This window comes from Giraffa tippelskirchi, chromosome 8, assembly GCF_054371585.1.
Source record: "Giraffa tippelskirchi isolate mGirTip1 chromosome 8, T2T-mGirTip1v1.2.pri, whole genome shotgun sequence".
Classification (NCBI taxonomy): Eukaryota; Metazoa; Chordata; class Mammalia; order Artiodactyla; family Giraffidae; genus Giraffa; species Giraffa tippelskirchi.
In genome coordinates, this window is record NC_137282.1 from 80,614,749 (window position 1) to 80,636,319 (window position 21,571).

The 21,571-nt window shown below is 37.9% G+C and overlaps 3 protein-coding genes across 12 annotated transcripts in view; 2 read left to right on the forward strand and 1 right to left on the reverse strand.

The window, feature by feature from the left end:
* The window catches only part of TTC23L (tetratricopeptide repeat domain 23 like), a 61,944-nt gene extending 61,176 nt beyond the window's left edge, over positions 1-768 (forward strand). For all 6 annotated transcript variants that reach the window (XR_014062181.1, XR_014062180.1, XM_081520496.1 and 3 more), the window contains one exon: positions 697-768. The gene's annotated coding sequence lies outside the window, so the exon portion shown is untranslated. The remainder of the gene's footprint in view (positions 1-696) is intronic.
* A 6-nt stretch (positions 769-774) lies between these two features.
* On the reverse strand, positions 775-12,777 carry RAD1 (RAD1 checkpoint DNA exonuclease). 5 transcript variants are annotated; one of them, XM_081520502.1, is made up of 8 exons: positions 12,679-12,777; positions 11,982-12,209; positions 10,914-11,022; positions 9,359-9,617; positions 6,890-6,988; positions 6,521-6,575; positions 3,088-3,204; positions 775-2,316 (listed from the first exon to the last, which is right to left on the reverse strand). In XM_081520502.1, exons 2-7 carry the CDS (start codon positions 12,174-12,176, stop codon positions 3,112-3,114), a joined length of 810 nt encoding a protein of 269 aa, XP_081376628.1. In that variant the 5' UTR covers positions 12,177-12,209; positions 12,679-12,777; the 3' UTR covers positions 775-2,316; positions 3,088-3,111. The 5 variants fall into 5 exon arrangements, with proteins under 5 accessions (XP_081376628.1, XP_081376629.1, XP_081376630.1 ...); XM_081520503.1 differs by having other exon boundaries at positions 11,982-12,267; XM_081520504.1 differs by lacking the exon at positions 3,088-3,204.
* A 150-nt stretch (positions 12,778-12,927) lies between these two features.
* On the forward strand, positions 12,928-21,460 carry BRIX1 (biogenesis of ribosomes BRX1). Its single transcript, XM_081520499.1, has 10 exons — positions 12,928-13,107; positions 15,238-15,349; positions 16,784-16,827; positions 18,191-18,261; positions 18,974-19,023; positions 19,128-19,201; positions 19,356-19,406; positions 19,533-19,634; positions 20,628-20,756; positions 21,008-21,460. The coding sequence occupies exons 1-10, from the start codon at positions 12,949-12,951 to the stop codon at positions 21,275-21,277; spliced, it is 1,062 nt and encodes a 353-aa protein (XP_081376625.1). The 5' UTR covers positions 12,928-12,948; the 3' UTR covers positions 21,278-21,460.
* Positions 21,461-21,571: the final 111 nt, after the last annotated feature.

Consider the following 21,571-nt stretch of genomic DNA (forward strand, 5'->3'; position numbering starts at 1 on the left):
GTAGTAGACAGAATGAATCAGTTTTTACTGGGGCTTGTATATAACCTCAAGTTGCTCATAAAATTTTGTATCTCATATTTCTGTGGAACAGATTTTTTTCAGGCATTGGGGCTGTGAAAACCACACTTGTTGCAGGCTTGAGGTCTAAATAGGAGGTGACTGAGGAACACTTAACAGAAACCGGGTTTCTGGATCAGAAAATCTCTTGGACTAGATTACTTCTAATTCCAAGCCAACTTCTCCAGTATCAAGAAACCAGCGTATGGAAATCTTAATGGCTGGGAATGAGGATGACAGATCCTCTTTTTAGCAATTACAGTGCCTCTGGGCTCTAAATCTCTGTGCTCATGAGGAGAAATCACCTGGAAAGCACGAACAATATATAAAAGGCCCTAAATTGGATAATTTTTTTTCAGCTATGATTAAATGCAATCCAGATATCTTAGATACACCCCTCACCTGCCGTCTGAATCAAAGGAAGTCCCCTGCTCTTTAGGGAGAAAACCTAAGACTCTAGTACCATTTTGGAGGCCCTTGAGCAGAGTTAGCATTTTAGGGGGATGGTCACTTGGTGAAATAGTTGCCTTAGACTGAGTTCAGCCTTCTAGCTCAATAAGACAGTGGTTGGTGCTAGAAGGAGGGAGAGATGTCAAAAACCAAGAGAAAATGCACAAATGGTTTTCTCCTTTCCTCTAGGTCTTCTGTTATCAGTAAAGGGAAAACCTCTATACAGGATAGTCAACAATAAAGCCAACCTGTTGATAACAAGCATTCTTGATCACAAAATATATTTACCAACACTGATAGCAGTGGCAGATCAAAAACAGAACCAAGGATTTTGGAAAATAAACAGGTCCACTTAACAACGGCATTACAGGTAAAATACGTATGGCCATTAGAAACCAGGATCCTGTTACCTGAGAGGAAGGAATCTTTTTAGACACATGATTTAAGTTAGTGTCTCATGTCACGGGGACTCCCATTACCTTCCATTTCCCCTTTTCTAATTTCATTCTTTCCAGTTCTGACTTTTAAAAAAAGTTCTGCAGTGCCTAAGTAGTTTATGCGTGAGCATTTTAATACAGTACTTGTAAATATCTTTAGCCATAACCTGTTTGGGGTCCCTAAAATTGCTTTGTGAGGAAATGTTTGACCTTCTGGAACACTGACCTAACCTGGTTTACTGAAGTCATACCATGTTAGAGCCATAAGGCCTTTTTGATTTTTGTAAATGAAGAAAACAGGAACAAGAGGGATTGATTCATTCATGGTCAGTCTAGTGACTATAAAGCACCTGAATCACAGGTGACTACTCTTTCCATCCCACTATTCTGCCCCTACCAGACTGGATGAAAAAGACTTGTTTTGGGAATGGAATGCTCACCAAAGTTGTTAAAAAAGAAATCCTAAGGCCCTGAATGGGCTTCCCTGGTGGCTCAGACAGTAAAGAATCTGCCTGCAATGTGGGAGACCTGGGTTCGATCCCTGGGTTGGGAAGATCCCCTGGAGAAGGAATGGCTACCCACTTCAGTATTGTGGCCTGAAGAATTCCATGGACAGAGGAGCCAGGAGGGCTACAGTCCATGGAGCTGCAGAGAATCAGACATGACTGAGTGACTTTCAAAACAAAAAGGCCCTGAGCCAGTGTGTATCTAGGAAACTGGCAGTCTCAAATCATATTCCTTTGTGTGTTGAGGGACAGAGGAGAAATCAGATTCAGTTTGTACTATAGCTTTTATTTTTCCCTTGTCATTGCTCCTCAGTTACCTGAGCTGATTTAGTGGAGCTCAAACACCTGTGTCTTTGGGCTCCATATGTGTTTCTAAGAACATTTCTATCACTCATCAGTGCTTATACAACCACATCTTGGTCCTTCATTCAACAAAGTATTTTCTCATTTCATTCTGTTTAGTCTGTAAAACCTAGTAATCAGCCAGTAGCCACAGTATTAGTAGTGAGCAGTGTTCTGCTGTGGCAAGAGGACATATATACCAGTTTATCCGGTGGTCTGGCCACAGACTGCTAGGCTTCCTCCTGGTAGCTGCCGCTCTCCCTCAGCTGATTCCAAGAGTGCTTTAAACTTGGCACCCAGGAGCAGGGTTTCCGCTTAGAGCTCTGGCCGAAGACACCTATATTCCACTGACCTTCTCTGCAAGTACTTACGAACTAGTCACTCAGTGCCTCACTGCAGATTTTAGCCCTGCTTGGAGATGGGACTGATGTTCTTGCCCGGAATATGCTGAGTTGACTAAAGCAGCCTCAGAAGAGTGGCTTCCATTTTCACACACGCAGTTGAAAACCGGTTTTCAACAATGACTGTGATAAAAACAAAGTATTAGAAGTGGCCACTTGGACTCCATTTTGGGTGGCACTAAAATTTTAAAAATTTTACTATTTTGTAAGGTCCCAAAGTCTTAACATTTCCAAACCGACAAACCTCTATCAATAAAACAATAGCATAAAGTATTACATTGTAAAATAAAACATTATTGTGTAACCCTGTTGTCTCATTTGAAATTATTTTTAGTATCTCATTTTTCTTTGTTGACAGTATAAAATTCCCACCTGTCCCCTGAGATTTTGATTTTAAAATGTTTTATGAAATGGTTTTAACATCCTCATATCTGACAAAATAGAAAGCTGCCATCTATCTTGGTTCTAAAAGTTTAAAAATGTTACTGTTTTGTCAAATCCCCAAGCTTTAAGAAACCACATTGGAAATGTTCAGCACAATATAACTTAATATAAAGTTTCACTCTTGGAAAACTAGAGCTGAGAACTAAGCTCCTTTCTAAACTCATTCAGTGGGAAGCAGCAGTCTGGACAACCAATCAAAACACCTGAGGTTTCCAGCCACCCTAGTCCATAAGGTCATACACAACTTACACATTCCTTTAGTTACTGGCCAATGAAATTTATGAGATTGATGAGGGTTAGCTACTTGCTTTCAGTCCCTGTAACCGAATTAGAAAGAAAACAAACAAAACCAAGCCCAGCTCAAACTCTCCCACATATAAAGTTTAATAAATGTTCATTAGCAAGCATACAAAGAGTTTATGCAACCAGCTAAGTTCAGTGATACCTTACCTCCATCTGTTGGCAGTTCACCCATCACTTTACATTAAAGGTCCACTTAAGGCAAACCTGACAATATTTCAGAGATGGGACTGTCCTAATCCAGTCAGCAACAAGCAACAGAAATCCCTAAGACAAATGGCAGGAAGTAAAAGTCAAGCCTCAGGCACCAGTCCTAAGGGTACGGACTACAGGCCTCACTAGGTTCTTATATTCTTTCCGTAAAGGGATGGGGAACTACTCTGAAATAATTTAGTTACCTCTAGTTTTACCAATGAGAGCCACTACTATTAACTAGGAGTTACATCCAGTCAACGAGCTATAAACTTCAAAAAGATAACCTACTTCAAACATTTACTCTTTTAATTATTGAGGCTTCTGAAGTGACTGAGATATGGATACCAGGAACACCCATACCAGCTGCCGGGGACATTTCTGATTAGAGGTTGAGCTGCCCACTGCTGTAGCAGGAAAACCCACAGTACAGCTGCTAACTGCTGCAGGGGAGCACGTAACCTGACACACGTATAAAAATGCTACGAATACAAACTGGGGAAAAGAGAAAATACTATTTTCTGTTGAAAATACTCAACAGATTTCATTTCAGGTGGGGACAAGAGCCAGCAGTATGAAGACGGAAAGGGGAAAAGGGATTCTATGTAGTTCTGAACCCCCTACCCACCCTAAGCTGTAAGGGCTGCCACATGCTGCCCTTTCAGCTGCTGCTGCTAAGTCACTTCAGTCGTGTCCAACTCTGCGTGACCCCAGAGACAGCATCCACCAGGCCCCTCCGTCCCTGAGTCAGCAATGGTAACTAATGCTTAGCAGGACTTGAGAGTATCACAGAAACTGTGTGGCTTCTTGTAAAAAAACAAAACAAAACGTATTACAAGACTTATTGACTTATTTTTATTACAAGAGTAAAATTTAACATTTTATTTTTGTTTTGAATCATTCCATCAGTTCTAGGTAGAAGCACATCATAAATAGGGAATAAACTAATTAAAAATAGAAAAAAATAGCTACCATTAAGTACAATTTTGTTAGAAAGAATATGAGGTAAACTTCAAAAAGGCAAAGCTAAATCTTAGTCTTTTGTGACACGTGAACTCAACTAATAGTCACCAAAGCATCTGCGTTGCCCAGGGAAGTGCTCCCCGCAGTGGTCTCTTATAGGAACTTGAACAAAGTTAAGCTAGCAACTTAGGGAGTCAAACCCCTTGTAGCTTAGTTGGTAGGTAAAGAATCTGCCTGCAGTGCAGGAGACCTGGGTTTGATCCCTGGGTTAGGAAGATCCCCTGGAGAAGGAAATGGCAACCCACTCCAGTATCCTTGCCTGGAAAATCTCATGGACACAGGAGCCTGGTGGGCTGCAGTCCATGGGGTCGCAAAGTCGGGCACGACTGGGCGACTAACACTTACTTACTTACACTTACAGAACACACATGACTAGAAAATTCTTTATTAAATCATATCTTGTTAGGGTGACTGAGAAAGAATTAAATTTATTAGCTTCTGAATTCTAAGTAACTCAAGATATGTTTAGCTGAAATAGTAGTCTTAAATGTGCAAAAATGTCTTATTTAATCAATATGTATTTATATTATATGTATATAAATGTATATTATATGTATATAAATTCTTTATAGGTTCAACTTTCATAGTGACTAATAATCTGAAAGTGGAGGTCCTTTTATCTGATGAATATTTACTCTATCCTGGCACTATTTTAGATACTAGACATGCCAATGGAAAAAAACCAAGTAACGGCTCAATTTTAAATTTAAAGGAAAATTGTAGTCCTTGAAATGTTTACTGATTAAGTATTTTCATAATTATGTTTTAGATGTGTTTTGTTCTTAATGCTTATCGAGACAAATATCTGGACATTTGACAGATTCAATCATTTCCTTCTTGAACACATACTATAAGTTTACAAAACTCCAACGACATTTGTACCAGCTGGGCATCCCGAGATTGCCTGGGAGACTTAACTAGTTATCAGGCATTCACCCTGGGCTAGATACCCAGCATTGCACAAGCTGTACAGGTACCTGGGAGCAGCGCCTACGTGCCCACCCACTGAGATATGCCTTGGTTTGGTTGAGAAACTTTAAAAAAATATATATATTATTTTTGGTTGTACTAGGTCTTTGTCATGTGCAACCTTTTCTCTAGGTGCAGAGCACAGGCTCTAGGGCACATGAGCTCAGTAGCTGCAGCTCCCAAGCTCTAAAGTACAGGCTCAGCAGTTGTGGTGCACGGGCATAGTTGCTCCAAAGAATGTGGGATCTTCCAGGATCAGGGATGGAGATCTTCAGAATCAGGGATGGAACCTGTGTCTCCTGCATTGGCAGGTGGATTCTTTACCACTGATCCACGTGGGAAGCCCTAGTTGAGGAACTCTTATAGGCAAATAGAAGGTATCTAATAAATACTTACTACAATTAATGGTTTTCAGAACAAGATAAAAATCTATAATTCTGAAGACTGTTTTATATCATGTTCATAGATGCCTTCAAAATGTAAAAAAAATCATATAATTATTCAGACTTGTTTGGTGACACCTAAACTTCAGAACACTTGCAAAGAAATCACCTGTAAAAGCAGTCACTTCAATGCAATTAAAATGCTATTTTTAAAAACTATCCTTTAAAACAGTGGTTCTCAAACTTTAGCAAAGATCAGAATCTCGGCGGGGGTGGGGGGCAGCGACAAGTGGGGAAGCTGTTTCAACTAGAGATTGCTGGCCCCGCCCCTGGAGTTCCTGACAAGTTTCCAGGTGGTCTAGGCACGACGCTCTGAGAACCACTGCTTTATGACAGTCTCCAAAATTCCAACTAGAAGTGATGCCCATATGCTACTGCTTTTTCGAATAGTAAATAAATAAAAGAACATTTCTGATATGGCTTCACCAAACTTCAAATTTTTGTACTCTTGGAATGTCCTGCTTAAGTAGAATAACACATAAAACTTATGTACCTTGACTTATAACAATTTCCATGAGTTCAGAAGACAGAACCACAGACTAGTCGAGTACTGGATCATCTATGACTATGAGACATTACTGACAAAACCTACAGCAGCTATCAGGGGACAGGGACTGTGCTCTCCTCCCCACTTCTTCCCCTTAGAGAATCTTAACAGGAAGTCATGAAGGGCACTGCACTCAGCAGGAGAACATGACCTACTATGCATGTGTACATAAACAGTGCGTGAACTGTCATGTGTACATAAACAATGTGTACACCACTGTGTGTACATAAACAGTGTGTGAACTGTCATGTGCACATAAACAGTGTGTGAACCGCCATACTGAAGACTAAGAGTCAGGAACTTCTTCATCAGGACAGCAGTAATATTCCACAAAGCATATTTGTCCATCTTCATTTCTAATCATATACTGTAATGAGAGGAACCCTCGGTTATCTGTTCGAATAGATACCTTACAAGACAGGACTAATGCCTTTGTAGAGGGTTTCAGCAAAGAAATCTTGTATCTGCAGAAAAGTAAACAAAAAGCTGTTATTTGGACACACTTAAAGCATAATTCCAAGTAAAGGACAAAAGTTAGCCTAGAACTACCAAACAGCAAATATAAGAACAGAATCAAATAGCTGTCCAATTTGCTAATATTTTCTTCATTTTGAAAATTTAATTCACTATTACAACACCAAATTCCCAAGTAAACCCAGCAACCTACTATTTATTTTTTGCTATACTTTTATCTACACATTGAAAGTCTTAAAAACATTTATTTAATAGAAATATAGTATTTAACCTCACCTTCATCACCAAATGGCAACCTACTGACCTGTTGACCTGGGTCTGACTGCACTGAAATGATTCCATCAAATCAGAATCTTTGGGATAGTCAAGGTGGGAGCTTCCTGCATTCCCAAAAGTAGATAACCTATAGTAGAAAATGAGCAATTCATTTATTCATTGGTTCAACAATAAGCCACATTAGTATCCAAATAAGCAAACACTTCCTTAATAATCTCATTCTGGTGAGGGAAACAGGTATGTAGACAGCTGTAGACAAGGCACTGTAACAATGACATAATAAAGATTCCTGTAGGATGCTGCAGGAGTACAGAGAGCTGCTGCTGCTGCTGCTGCTGCTGCTAAGTCGCTTCAGTCGTGTCCGACTCTGTGCGACCCCATAGACGGCAGCCCACCAGGCTCCACCATCCCTGGGATTCTCCAGGCAAGAACACTGGAGTGGGTTGCCATTTCCCTCTCCAGTGCATGAATGAGAAAAGTGAAAGTGAAGTCGCTCAGTCGTGTCCGACTCTTAGTGACCCCATGGACTGTAGCCTACCAGGCTCCTCCGTCCATGGGATTTTCCAGGCAAGAGTACTGGAGTGGGGTGCCATTGCCTTCTCCGACAGAGAGCTAGCAACTAATAAATGACTTTGCAAAAAGCCAGTCACAGAAGGAATCTAGGGGGCTCTGCCTCAATTTCATTACCTTAATGTTACTTTGATATTGTCCTTCCCTCTTCCTCAAATCAGAACCATGTAACAGGAGAGTGGAGGAGTGAGAGAAGACCCTGCTCTATGTCAACGGCAAGCCCAGGGCCCTGCCAGCTATGTCTACTGCCACACCAAGCAATTAGGGCTCTTGTGTGTCTCAGATGCTTTTCAGGCTGTTTTATGGTTTTCTTTGCTTGGGAATATCAGTAGTTTGCAGACAATTTGTGAATGTTTATGTTAACTTACTGATCATTTGTTTTGGAAAGTGAAAGTGTTAGTGGCTCACGTCCTGTTCGACTCTTTGCGACTCCATGGACTGAAGCTCACCAGGTTCCTCTGTCCATGGGATTCTCCAGCAAGAATACTGGAGTGGGTTGCCATGCCCTTCTCCAGGGGACCTTCCCGACCAAGGGATCGAACCTGGGTATCCTGCATTGCAGGCAGATTCTTTACCATCTGAGCCACCTGGAATTAACATATATGAGCACTGTATGTGAGCGTTATATGAGCACAGTGATAAAGACCTAGGTGGTTGCTGGCTTTCCCCAGAACCCATCTTTTCTCTCTTCAAACAGCACCTCTTTCTCTGAGCCATGTTGTTCATGCCCAGCCATGCTGATGGTTCCCAAATCTAAATTTTTAGTCTAGACTGATCTCCTGAACTCTACACTTATCTATCCAACTACTTAGTGTCACAGGCTCAAGTTTAACATATCTAGAAAAAACTATTTCAACTTCCAGTTCCCCACTACCAAATAATTTCCTGTATGGGAGATGAAAAATACCATGATCCATCTAGCCACCCATGCTGAGAGAGAGCATTTAGATGAGGAGCCTCTGGAATACTCTGTTTAAAGTGCCTAGAATCTTTAATTCACATACTGCTTAAGGAGGGTTACGCTTATTTCCATTTTAATTAGCATTTTAACCAATCTTGAGCCAATTATTTAACTAACTAACCAATAAGAAAAGCCTGCAGTTCTTCTAAAGTAGATACAAAAAGAATAATTACACCTCTCATACCGTATGTATTTAACTCCTTTACTCTAATATTCTGAAATATTTCAAAAGAGTAGAAATAAATAATAAATTCTCTCTCTAAACTGATTCTAATCCTGAAGAGTTTTGTCATTTCATTTGTTGGGTCAAAATATGAGAAGCAGCTTGATAGTTTTTGATACTATATTCCTGCTGAAAATTGTCCTCTTAGGAAGCTCACCTTGACCATGCCTCCCTAAGTATTCCTGTGCTGGTTCCCTAAGTATCTTAATGGCATGTAATTTTGTTCTAAGGTGTTTCATGTATATCCTCATCACCTTGATTTTAAGCTTTTCCTTCCTGTAGTGCTTAATAAGGTAAATATGCACACTATACGTGACTGATACTTAGTGAATGAACCATGTATAGAAAACACCTATTCCCTCCAGCATCCTGTACTAACTTGGGAAAAAGAAATACCATATGCTGTAAACACCTTTTGCAAAAGTTTAAGCCCAATTTTCCTCACAGTGCAACTGATCTATGATGGTAAATAGTACAGCAATGAAATGACCACTAGTTTATGAACTCAGAGATGGAGCTACTCTCCTAGAAACCAACACTACCTGTGAAGCTTTAAATAGTGAGTTAGTCTTCCTAGGTCTTCTAGTGTCCTGACACATAAAAGTATGAAGTAAGAGTAGAAGCTCTCTGAAGTTCTGCAAATTCTCGTAACCTGGGTAACAAAAACTCTGCATCCTAAGCAAATGTGTAAGCAGGTAGATGGAGTAAACTACATTAACTAGGACTGCAGGGCTTTCAAATACCTAAAATAAGGTTTATCTGGAGACATGGTGATCTGCAGGACCTCACTTGTCATATCCAACTCGGAAAATGCTTCACGGAGCCCCTCTGACTGCAGAATAATTTTATTAATGACATTGGTGCTGCAGAAATCAAAATCCAGAGTCTCCTCAGGCTCCTGAGTGTTGATTTTACACACTGTCACCACGCCTCCTTCTTCCAGAAACAGCATCAGAGGGTAACCATAACCTTGGTAACACATCCGAAGTGCAGTAAAAGTCCCTGCAATGGAAACAAATCATACTCTGGGCTTAGCTTTAGAGCTCTGGGCTCAGCTTCTCCTCAAATGATGCCTTAAACTCAAGAATATTTTACCGTGTCCATTTCTAGCATATATGTATGTATATCCTTATGAGAAGGGATCACATCTTCCCTGATGATAGTTGTGTGTAGACAATTCCAAAAATAACTGCAAAAAATTGGGAATAAAATATAACTCTTTGAAATCGTTTTCCAGGTTGCAAAAAAAAAAAAAAAACACTTCAGCGATAGCTAGGGGATTATATATAAATATACAACTTTAGGATGGAGAATCTATACGGTCCATATTGCATGTATTAATAATAACTGTTGTAGGATAGACTATGCTATTCTTGAAGGTTCAATCTGTGTTAACAGTGGACTGCTTTCATATTGTCTTATTATAACATTGATGTATTCACTTTGATAAGGACCCTTCCAATGTTTTCTACCAGAAGATAGTCTTTATATTTCACCACATCTTAAGGTCTAATTAGGAGAGAAAGGGTGGTTAATGGAGGTTAGGGTTTTAGCTCTGCAAAACACTAAAGAGGAGAAGGAATATGACAGAACACTCTACTCCTCTTTCTTACTGGGTGGAGTACCACACTGAGGAACGGAAGAAGGCAGGTGCTTTTATGGAAAACCAGTTGGCGATCACTGCATTAGAAAATGTATAATTTTAACCAATTCCAATAATAATGGAATTTCAGTACAAAATTAAAACATATTTTCTAGAGGACCATAACTGATCCTTTCCTGTGAAGTATAAATCATCCTTCTGGGGTTTCCTTGTAGTTTTAACTATTTCTAAAAGTATATGACTATTTTAAAGAAAAGCATCTAAGAAAATAACTTAATAGGGCTTAAAGAAAAAAAAGCAAATGTCAAACACAGTGAACTGAGAGTCAGGACAACTGGTATCTGTTTTTCTCTGCCACTAACTATAATTCTTGACAAATTAGGGAAAAGAAGCAATTAAAATATATTTCTCAATGTTAAACATATTTAAGACATGTTCAAAGTATTCTTTTGATTAGTTCAAATTTAAAATCCTAAAAGCTTTGTAAATTAAAAGGTGAATGTAAATATAAAACCATTAGCATCTACTAATATTGTGAAAAATCAGAATACATGATTGTGGCAAATGAAAAATAAATTGGCAATTAATTTTTTAAACAAATGTTTATATTACTTATATTCTAATAATTTTTCCTGTAGTTTTCTGATCATCCAGAAATGCTTTTATGTTATTATAATGACAATAAAATAGTTCACCTGGCACAGGACTTGATCCAAAAATAGATAAACAGTCTAAAAGGACAGTTAAATTAATTCGAAAAGTAACAGACTCTTCTTGAACTCTAAACTCTTGAAATATTCCAGCCTATAAAAAAAAAGTGAACATGAAAATGTATGTTAAAGAATGAAAACGCACACATACAATTCTAGAGCTCACTTTATGTTTTTAAAATAACAATACTGTGCTAAACCCATGAAAAATTTCTGATTATCAATCAACACATCTTAAACTTTTTCAACTGTGATCCATTAGACTACTACTACTCAGTAGTTGAAGGTGTAACTGATTTCAGTCTGATGCAAAACTTTATGAAAAGGTCCTTGATCTAGCTCCTTGGAGCTAAACTATCCCCTACATGACTCTCCCTTGTCTCCTTTTTGTGCCCATCAGTTGGGCTAAGATCATGTGGAAAAGAGACCAACAAATTAGACAATGCGTAAGTAATACTGGTTCTCAATTTCTTTTGAGGGCAGGAACCATGTCTGATTAATCCCTCTATACCTGAGGTCATACTGTGCCCTTAGGTGTTCCAAAAAAATGCTAAATTAAATGTGAAATCCTATCTGAACCATACAACTATTACTTTGTAAGAACAAACAGATTATAACTAATAAGAGGAAAAAATAATAATAGGGAAGTAGTGCAAAAGAGCATATACTACAGAAACAAATGTTGTGGGTTCTCATCCCAACTAAGCTATTTGCCAGCTATAGCACTGCTGACAAATCACTTAGTCTCAGTTTCCACAAATGTAAAATGGGAATAATAACAGAACCACCTCATAGGGCTGTTGTGAGGATTAAATGAATTAAACATATAAACATACAAAACACTCAGAAAAAGTGCCCACCTATAGTTTAATATATTTTAGACATTATTAACCATTATCTCTAAACACGATAGGAAAAGGATTTGTTACCAGGAAAGAAAAAGAATACAAATAATGATATTTTGTGTTCCAACTTAAATAAGGACCCTTGGAATTCATTGAGCTGGGTGAAGAATGTCATATGTCACTGGATTAAAAGTGCCAACGTCCATACCTGAATAAAAGCATTTGCTTGTACACATTTTGCGTTTTCCACTGTAACCTTGATTCCATTTTTAGTAGCGAAACACGTGGCATGTTCTCGGAAATGAATAGCCTTCAAGATAGTGGAGAGGTTCCTGACGTTGTCAAGGCTGGCCACTAAGCAGTAATCATTGTCGTCTGGGATCCGCTGGGTTAGGAGGGGCATGGTCCACGGCGCATTCGACCCCGAGGGATGCTCCTGATGAGATGCGACAATAAAACTCCCCGTCCAGGCTGACGAGGCCCGCGATTTCAACCTGCGCTGAGCCGAGTGGAAGAGGCCTGGCCGCTGAACTCGCCGAAGTAGGGACTGAAACCCCACCTCTGCCACTTAACTATCTTTAACTTTGGGGAAAATTACCCTGTAAACTAGGGTTTTGTCGTCTTTAGTAAGGGGACAGTCACATGAAAAGTAACGAAGGACAGAAATACGCAACTAACACGGTCACCGGGGTCAGTTTCGCCAAACCAAACCGAGGCTCCGCTTCCTCAGTCAGAGAAGAGGTGTCCCGCGCCTCCAATCTTGCTTCTAACAGGATATGCGCTAGCGGGGCGGACTTGAGTCCTTGGAAGGTCCTCCAAGAGACCCAGACAACCACCCACCACCACTCACCAGCCCACGACCCGCTTACAGACTTGTCTTGAGATCCCCAGCGCCCAAACCCTACCTTTGCGCAGCGCCCAGATGCACCTCCTAGAAAACTGCGGAGGAGTTGGAGCGGCTCCCGCCACTCTATTCAGGTATGCCGGCCACCTCGGCCACCGTCACCACAGAGATAGAAGAGGCCTAGAGAGCCGACCGGGCCGTACCATAGAGACGGGAAAGAGGCACCGTAGAGCTGCAGGACCGTGGAGCTGGGGGCCGGGACCATAGAGACGGGAAGGCGGAGCGAGCGGGAGAGCCGGAAGGAAGGCCTAGAGAGAAGGCGCGGAGCAAGATGGTGGCGACCAAGAGGAAACGGCGTGGAGGCCTGGCGGTTCAGGCGAAAAAGCTGAAAAGAGACGCGAAAGATGGCAAGCTGCCGGCTAAGCCGAACGACGTATCAGAGGAGGCGGCGGAAGAAGAGAAAGATCGTATCCCAGGCCCAGTTTGCAAGGTAAAGGGAGCTTTGCGGCCGCGGCTCCACGCGCTTTCGTTGTGGTACCTACCTGGTTACCGCTCTGCGGGTTTCCGAGTTGCTGGGGGTGCTCCGTCTCAGGTCTCCCGGCGGGACCCGCTGCTGCGTTTATATATAACCCTAGTGCACGTGGCCGCACTCTCGGCAGGCTGCTGACTGAGCAACTTGACCGATTTCAAAGCTGTTACCTGGCTCGCAGAGAAGCGACTTTCGGGGACTGTTACAGTGTTTGGTCTTCATTTCCTTCGTTTTTTGTTGCTGTCAGAGGAAGGAATTTTTCCTTAAAGTTGTTTGTCTCTCTCGAGTATACCCCTTCCAGTGATGGGATATCCAGAATAGTCCCATATTCTGAATCTTGAAGCTGGTTATGCGGTTCTTTAAAAAACTACTGTCCTTTGGGACTATGCCTTAGACGTTGATCTTTTTTTTTTTTAATTTTACTATTAATTGGAAGATAATTGCTTTACAGTGTTGTGTTGTACAGTTTTCTAATGTACAACAACGTGAATCAGCCATAAGTATACATATATCCACTCCCTCTTGAACCTCATTCCCATTCCATCGCCAACTTGTTTGATTTATAACTCTCAAGGGACACGGAAAACTAAGGTAGATACTATGAGTTTTAGGTATATTAGACAAAGTTTTCATGTGCCAAGCACTGTAAGAAGTTAGGTTTCCCGTGCTTTGGGATTGCAAAACTAAAACGTGACCACTTTCTCCTAAAATGTTGGAGTTTATAAGGAAACTAAGAACTGGTATGTAAGTTGATGGTTTTTATTCAGAAGAAGGTGAACAGAAGTTGTTGAATCTTTAATTCATCTGAGAGCTCCTTAAGCTAGATAAAATACTGTGGAGACAGTTGGTCTGATTTAGTAATTTCCTTCCGTTGTCCCTCTCCACCCCCACCACAGCTTAGCATAGATCTCTATATACCACGTAGTGAGTGACAGGTAAATGACCCTTTGTAGTGGGTGGCAAGCACTGGGAAAGGAGTTAGCTTTGAGGAGTGAAAGATAAGCTTGAATTCTAACCCTGATATTAATTAACGGGGACATTTTGAACTCTTCTCACTTGCAACCTAAGGAAGAAAATGTAATTTACTCTTCGTGAGGAGTAAACTGGACTTCTTGTAGATTTTCGGTAAATGTTAGTGTTCTCACTCTTCCCTTTAGGAGATAAAAAGAAATGTGATAGTATCTGTCATCTGAGTCACAATATGAAATTTTTTATTTAAGTGCAGGAGATCAAGATTCCTTTAGAATAATCAGGTAAGGGATCATGAAGGATTTAGCCTTTGAATTGGATCCCAAGATAAGGGCAAAATTTCGATATTCAAAAATGAGAGGGAAACTAATCAGAGGTGTTGAAGTGGATGAAATGCTGACTTGAAAAAAAAAAGCCAAATTGGTTAAAGTATAGGTAGAAATATAAATGTACTTTAGAATCTAGTGTTAAAGCTGTGTCATTTTGAACTTTGTTTGGAAAACCCTGGAAGATAAAGATGTGATTGGAGCAAGCAGGTAGTAGACCACCTTGTCTATTGGAGGAGCTCCTGGCGGGGAGGACTAGCATTTGAAGATTTGCAATTCTTATGAGATTATAAGAATCTGAACCTTGAAGTCAGTATCACTAAGAGAGGACTAAGAGTTGTTGGAAAGAGAAATTGACAGCATTTACTGGTGCTTATGATATGAGATAAGGGCAAATGGAAGATTCAAAGCCTGGGGGACTGAAATGATGGTGACGTCATCAGAAAAATAGTAAGGAAATTTACCGGATTTTAAGATGTGGTATCCTAAAGTTGAATTTGAGGTAAGTCAGATACTGGATTATTTGAGCTAGAAGAGTTAGTTGACAGTGAAAGCTGTGAGTGTGATTATGAGAACTGTCATAATCAGGAGGAGGAACTGGAGAAATTGAAGAAAAACAAAAGGAAGGGAAGCCAAGGAGGTTTCTGGGTGGCAGCTGGGGTCAGTGAATGCTACTGAGATTGAATTAAAGGCTGAGGTCAGGATTGTTTGGGTTGCTACTTGGAAGCATTTATTTTTAAACAAACAAGATAGATTCACCGTGAAATGTTAAAATTCTCACACTTTTTTCCTTTAGGGGAAGTGGAAAAACAAGGAACGGATTCTTATCTTTTCTTCTAGAGGAATAAATTTCAGAACAAGACATTTAATGCAAGACTTGAGAATGTTGATGCCTCATTCTAAAGCAGGTGCTTTTATATCATATGCTTTAAAATTTCATATTTGTAAACTTGCCTGTTTATATATTTTCACTTCTAGTCACATTTTGTTCATTCAGCACGTCAGGTAAAGAACAGTGACTTCTCAGAAGTTTTATCTGTTCAGTGCGAAGGTTTTTCCAATTAATGTTTTTTAGAAATTCTCTGCAAAATTCATTAAGCATTGTCTTCTCTAAAACATTTCTTGAAAGTCCAGGAATGACTTCATTATAATGTTCTCAGAGGCCATGAGCTGGTTTGTCCTTGTAAATGAATCAAGACTACCATGTATTATTTTCTGCATTTAAAACAAAACAAAACAAAAAACTGTTCTTATTAAAAACTTAATGTACCAGGAGTATGATTTGAAGCACCTTTAAGTTGGGACTCAGTCTACTCCTAAATGCCAAGCTTTTTCCTTTGTAATGGGATGTGTTAGACAGGCAAATGAAGAACATTTAGTAATGGGATTTGGAACCATGACAGTGTTCTCATGCTGCTGTTTTTTGTGCCTGTGTTGGGAGGTGCTTAGGTTTTAATTCTTTGTAATAACATAGTTCTTTAGACCAGTGTTTCTGAAACTGAGGTCTGTAGTTACATGAAGAGAATTTTAATTTATATTGTTTCCTAAGTGGGTATTTCTAAAACCTGTGTCCTAAAACTGGTTTGTGAGAATTTTCCTGTTTTGGAAAGAGATTCATAAAATTTAGGTAGACCTCATTTTATTCCGCTCCTTTTTTTTGCAATTTTTTTTTTTCTCCATATGCAGACTTGTGGTAACCCTGTGTCAAGCAAGTCTCTTGGTGCCATTTTTCCAATGGCATTTATTTGCTCACTTTGTATCTCTGTCACATTTTGGTAATTCTTGCAGTGTTTCAAACCTTTTCATTGTTGTTATTTTGTGATCTATGATCAGTGATCTTTGAAGTTACTACTGTGGCTCACTGCAGGCTCAGATGATGGTTAGCATTTTTTAGCAATAAAATATTTTTAAATTAAGGCATGTACATTGTTTATTTAGACGTAATGTGTTTGTACATCTGATAGACTATGGTATAGCATAAGCATGACATTTATATGCACTAAGAAATCAAAAAAATTTATGTGACTTGCTTTCTTTTAATATTCTCTTTATTATGGTCATCTGGAACTGAACAGGCAGAATCTCTAAGTTATGCCTACACACAAAGAAACTCTTTATAATTCCTGAGGACTATTTTCAATCACTCATTTTTGCATTTCAAAAGAACAAGATTTTTAAAGAGGTCATGTGTCTTCAGCTCTAATCATTTTGAAGATCTATAAATCTCATTTAAACTGAAAAGTATAAAGATAGTTAATATTTAATTTTCTAGAAAGTAGGAGTGATTTGATTGAAGTAGCTTTGAAATCTTTTTGTTTACTTGTTTTTTTTTCTTTTTACAGATACTAAAATGGATCGTAAAGATAAGTTATTTGTGATTAATGAGGTAATTTAAGAAAGTAAAATATTCTAGCAGCACTATTTAGAAACAATATTTTAGCACATGAGAAGTAGATCATTTAAAAAATAAGTCGGTTATCCAGTGACTTAAGTTGTTTTGTATAAGACACGCAAATTTTATGAACTTTAATTATGTACCTTCTAAATTTTTATAGTACTCATTGTCTACTTCACACAGTTTAGTGCTTCAGTATGTATTATTTCTTGGTCATTCTTAAATTTGTCTTCTCTCAATAAGCATACTGAAGAAAGTATTTTGTAGTATTAAAAGCAGTGCATGTGATATTTGCTTCTAAGGTATTAAGGACTAGTAATAGGTTAAAATTTCAAAGTAGCGTTGAAGACTAAACTTCCATTTTTAAAGCTAATTTTTTTAAAACTTAGAAGAATTGTTTAAGATACTTCTCTTTAGTTGTTAGAAAGGCTTCTGTTATTCATTTAGCACAAATTTTTGAAGCCCTGTTCTATCATGTGATTATTCTATAGAAACAGTGTTAAAAGAAATGCCCCTGTCATCATGGAACTTACATTCTAATGAGGGAGACAGGCCCCTAATAGGTAGTATAATTTCAAGTGAAGATGGGAGACATAAACAGGATCTGGATTGCAGCAACTGAAGCTTACAACTTAGCATGTAGTTGTGTTTATTCCAAGAAAGTAAGCAACAAAAGCATTGGATTGATCAATTTTTTAAGCCTCAGGTAGTGTATATATATTAATTTATAAATACTACAATAATAAAGGACTTCATTCCCTTATTGCTTATGTGCATTTCTCACTTGTGACTTTATAAATCTTTAAGACGTTGAAGTTTAATTCAACTTGAAATAGGTTTTGTATACTCCTTAGTGATTTTATAGAACCAAATCACAGAAATGGTAGTATAGATGAGGAAGAAAAAACATAAACTTCTTGAACTTAAAATAGAAAAGCGAAAGAGTTAAACATCAGAGTAATGGTTATGAAGGATGTTTTTGGTTCTTTAAGGACTGTTTATCTACAATTGTTGAGTCTGGTTGTAATGTGCTTTATTCCTGGGGTTGTTTGTTTTTAATCTTAGTAGTTTGTACATACGAATATGGTTAGAAGAAGAGGTTCCCCAAGGGAGGCCAGTTAAAATGCTAGACCAAAAAGAGTAGCTGTTTCCATTAAAGAGGTGGGCAGAGCATAGTTTACCTTATGCAGAAAATATAAACATTTCTGCAAATAAATCTAGTTTGATTTAGACCTTTGTAACCTCTCTTAACTTGCTGACATATTCTTGGAGGAATCTGAATATTCATTCTTTGAATTGCTTTAGATCTTAGTTTTATTATCTACTTCATTTTTCTATACTTTGCTCCATTTAGGTTTGTGAAATGAAAAACTGCAATAAATGTATCTATTTTGAAGCTAAGAAAAAACAAGATCTCTATATGTGGTAAGAGAATGTATTTTTTTTTTGATTTTTAAATTATGAAAGTATAACACATTTACAGGAGATTTGGAAAAGTTATAGTTCCACAATATATTACAATTATTTTTTAGTAGATTAATTATGATTTTTAGTTAGAGTTTCAATATCAAACTCTCAAAAATTAATAGAATGAATAGACAGAAAAGTAGAATATAGTGGACCTGAAAAGCAATGTGAACCGATTCAATATAATTAAAATTTATCCAGTTTTCACACAACAGCAGGATACAAATTCTATTAAGTTCCTGGAGACTATAAACCAGGAGACATTGGAACATATCTAGGGATGTGCAACAAATGCAAAAATTCCATGGTCTAGAGGTATTGAAATCATACAGAGTCTTTTCTTTTAAAACTGTGAAATTGTGTTAGAAATGATATCGAAAGAGAATATATTAAATAAATTTGGGAATATGTGAATATTGTTAGCACTTTATGGTATCTTTTCTTTTTTTTAAACTGTGCATTTTATGTTTTTGACTGCACCATATGGCATGTGGGATCTTAGTTCCCAGACCAGGGATCAAACCTGTGCCCCCTTGCATTGGAAGTGCAGGGTGTTAATCACTAGACCGCCAGGGAAGACTCTGTGGTATCTTTTAAATTGAGCTGGTAGTAAGCTTTTACTACATTCCAAATTCTAATTCGTTGAAAAAGCTTCTTTTATATTTTTTAGGCTTTCAAATTCACCTCATGGACCATCTGCTAAATTCCTTGTTCAAAATAGTAAGTTGACTCAATTTAAATTTTTTTTGTGAGAAAATTGAAAATAATCTTTTGGGATAATTGTGCCAAAGTTATAACTATTTTTGTTGTTATAATTCTTCTAGTTCATACCCTAGCTGAGCTAAAGATGACTGGAAACTGTTTAAAAGGTTCTCGGCCCCTCTTGTCTTTTGACCCTGTAAGTTTCTTATTCAGTGTATGAGGTTTAATTTTCTTACTGTGCATGGTTGTTTTTTTTGAGTGGTATAGTTGTATAATTCAATTTAGTTAATAAAACACAATTGTAAGCAAAATTAATATTGTCAAATAATATGTTCACTTTATTTTTATAGGCTTTTGATGAATTACCACACTATGCTTTATTAAAAGAACTCTTAATTCAGGTAAATATCTTTACTAGAAACTATTCTTAGTCAAATATTATAAATAAGTGTCTTCCTTTTAATTTTATCTAAAACACACATGATATGTCATAGGATACAGAACTAATGTGTCCCTTTTTCCACTAGATCTTCAGTACACCACGGTATCATCCCAAAAGCCAGCCATTTGTGGACCATGTGTTTACATTCACCATTTTGGATAATAGGATATGGTTTCGGAACTTTCAGGTTAGCTTTAACTTTTAATTATATAAGTTAGGATATATAGTATTTATGATACAGAATAGGCAAATGATACTCTTTTTCTCTTACATAGTTTTCTTTTCCCTACAGACTTGTAGTAAATAACCCCTATTTCATAATCTAAGTTCATGGCTATCAGCTGATACGGAGTATGGATTTTCTCACAAGTCACTATACATTGAGTAAAATATAAGTTTCTCTCCTAAGAGGTTAGAGTCTGCTGGGGCTGGGGTGGGGTTTTAGACTTAGAAAAACATAGCCCTGGTAGAAAACATTTGATGAGAACTATTAGATGAGTCATACAGTGATTCATCCAGGAGGAGAGGTGGATGAAAACAGCAAGACAGAATTTGAGACAGCGTGTGAAGTAAACTGGGCTCTTTTCTGCTTGCGTTGCTATATTGGATACCATGCAGTGTGAGTTAAACATATCTCCTTAACTTCTGAATGCAGGCATACCTTAAACAACAATAGTAATATTTGTGGTTCAGAAGTTGCTCCTTAATTCCACAGTCAGTAGCTATTCAAAAATAAATTTTGCGATGTATCCTTTTAATGCCTTTTAATCTAATTTCAATTAGGTTTATAAAAACAACTCAAGGATTGATTTCAATTTTGAAAGGGTGCCTCATAGGGTGCTTGAATACATTTTGTTCTCATGGTTGCAGTTTTAAATACTCATTTGACCAGTTCTGCAAGAAGACATGCGTTGTGAGAAGCTAGATACGGACCAGATTGAATGACTCAATTTTAAAGACACACTGAAAAGACATTTATATTTTCCTATGACAACTACCTGTAACCAGTAATGCATTTCAGAAAATATTGATGATTTGGCATTTGCCAAGTTTCCCTTCCACCTTAACTTTATTGGTTATCAGTTCTTTTAGGCACATTTATAATGAGGATATAGCCTGTGTCCCATTTAGAAGTATTTTATTTAAATCAAAATGAAATGTTTCCTTTTTTTAATTAAAGATCATAGAAGAAGATGCTGCTCTGGTAGAAATAGGACCCCGTTTTGTCTTAAATCTTATAAAGATTTTCCAGGGAAGTTTTGGAGGACCAACTTTGTATGAAAATCCTCACTACCAGTCACCAAACATGGTAAGCTGTTTCTGTTCAGTGGTCCTTGATGTCCTAAAACTCTTGGGCCAAAGTAATTCTGTCAAATAAGTGTTCTGTTAACTGTGAAACTGAATTTGGTTTTTGCTGCATCCAGTGTTACAGATTACTATTTTTTTTTTTTTTTGATGATGCAGGGTGAAGGGAAATAGGTTTCATAAGTGAATGTCCTTGCCATGTATAAAATGTTTATTTTTATTCAACAGCACCTTTCATATTTTTTTTGTTTCTAGCATCGGCGTGTCATAAGATCCATCACAGCTGCTAAATACAGAGAGAAACAGCAAGTGAAAGATGTGCAGAAGCTGAGAAAGAAAGAACCAAAGACTATTCTTCCCCATGATCCCACTGCAGATGTTTTTGTTATACCGGCTGAGGAAAAGCCAGTAGAAATACAGTGGGTGAAACCAGAGCCAAAAGTCAATTTGAAAGCCAGAAAGAAAAGGATTTACAAAAGACAAAGAAAAATGAAACAGAAGATGGGCAGTGGGAATGCAAAATGAATCAATGGAGAACTAATTTGATTTCAGTTTTATATTTATTTTGTGTTCAGTGTGTAAATACTTTTGTTATTTGTGATGACCTTACATCTAATTAGTGCGACATTTAAAAGCAAAAACTTAAGATTTTGTGACTTTGGTCCGGGCAGGTCTATGTTTTTCTAAATAAAATATCACCAGAACTCATCACCTAATTTCTGTTTTTCTCTTTAAAGCTTTACGTATTACTAAAAACTTAGCACACTTAAGGTTTAGGCCCACTGTCTTGGATTAAAATTTTTAGTTTATCAAAGCTGA

What these genes read in the sequence shown, in the direction of transcription:
- RAD1 (XM_081520501.1), bottom strand. Translation starts at nt 12,176, where the DNA reads ATGCCCCTCCTAACCCAGCGGATCCCAGACGACAATGATTACTGCTTA. An exon ending in AAGCAAATGCTTTTATTCAG is followed by an intron (nt 11,023 to 11,981) that starts GTATGGACGTTG and finishes TTTTTTTTATAG; the next exon opens with GCTGGAATATTTCAAGAGTT. An exon ending in AGTCAGACCCAGGTCAACAG is followed by an intron (nt 6,576 to 6,889) that starts GTCAGTAGGTTG and finishes ACTTTTCTGCAG; the next exon opens with ATACAAGATTTCTTTGCTGA.
- BRIX1 (XM_081520499.1), top strand. Translation starts at nt 12,949, where the DNA reads ATGGTGGCGACCAAGAGGAAACGGCGTGGAGGCCTGGCGGTTCAGGCG. An exon ending in TCCCAGGCCCAGTTTGCAAG is followed by an intron (nt 13,108 to 15,237) that starts GTAAAGGGAGCT and finishes TTTTTCCTTTAG; the next exon opens with GGGAAGTGGAAAAACAAGGA. An exon ending in GATGCCTCATTCTAAAGCAG is followed by an intron (nt 15,350 to 16,783) that starts GTGCTTTTATAT and finishes TTCTTTTTACAG; the next exon opens with ATACTAAAATGGATCGTAAA.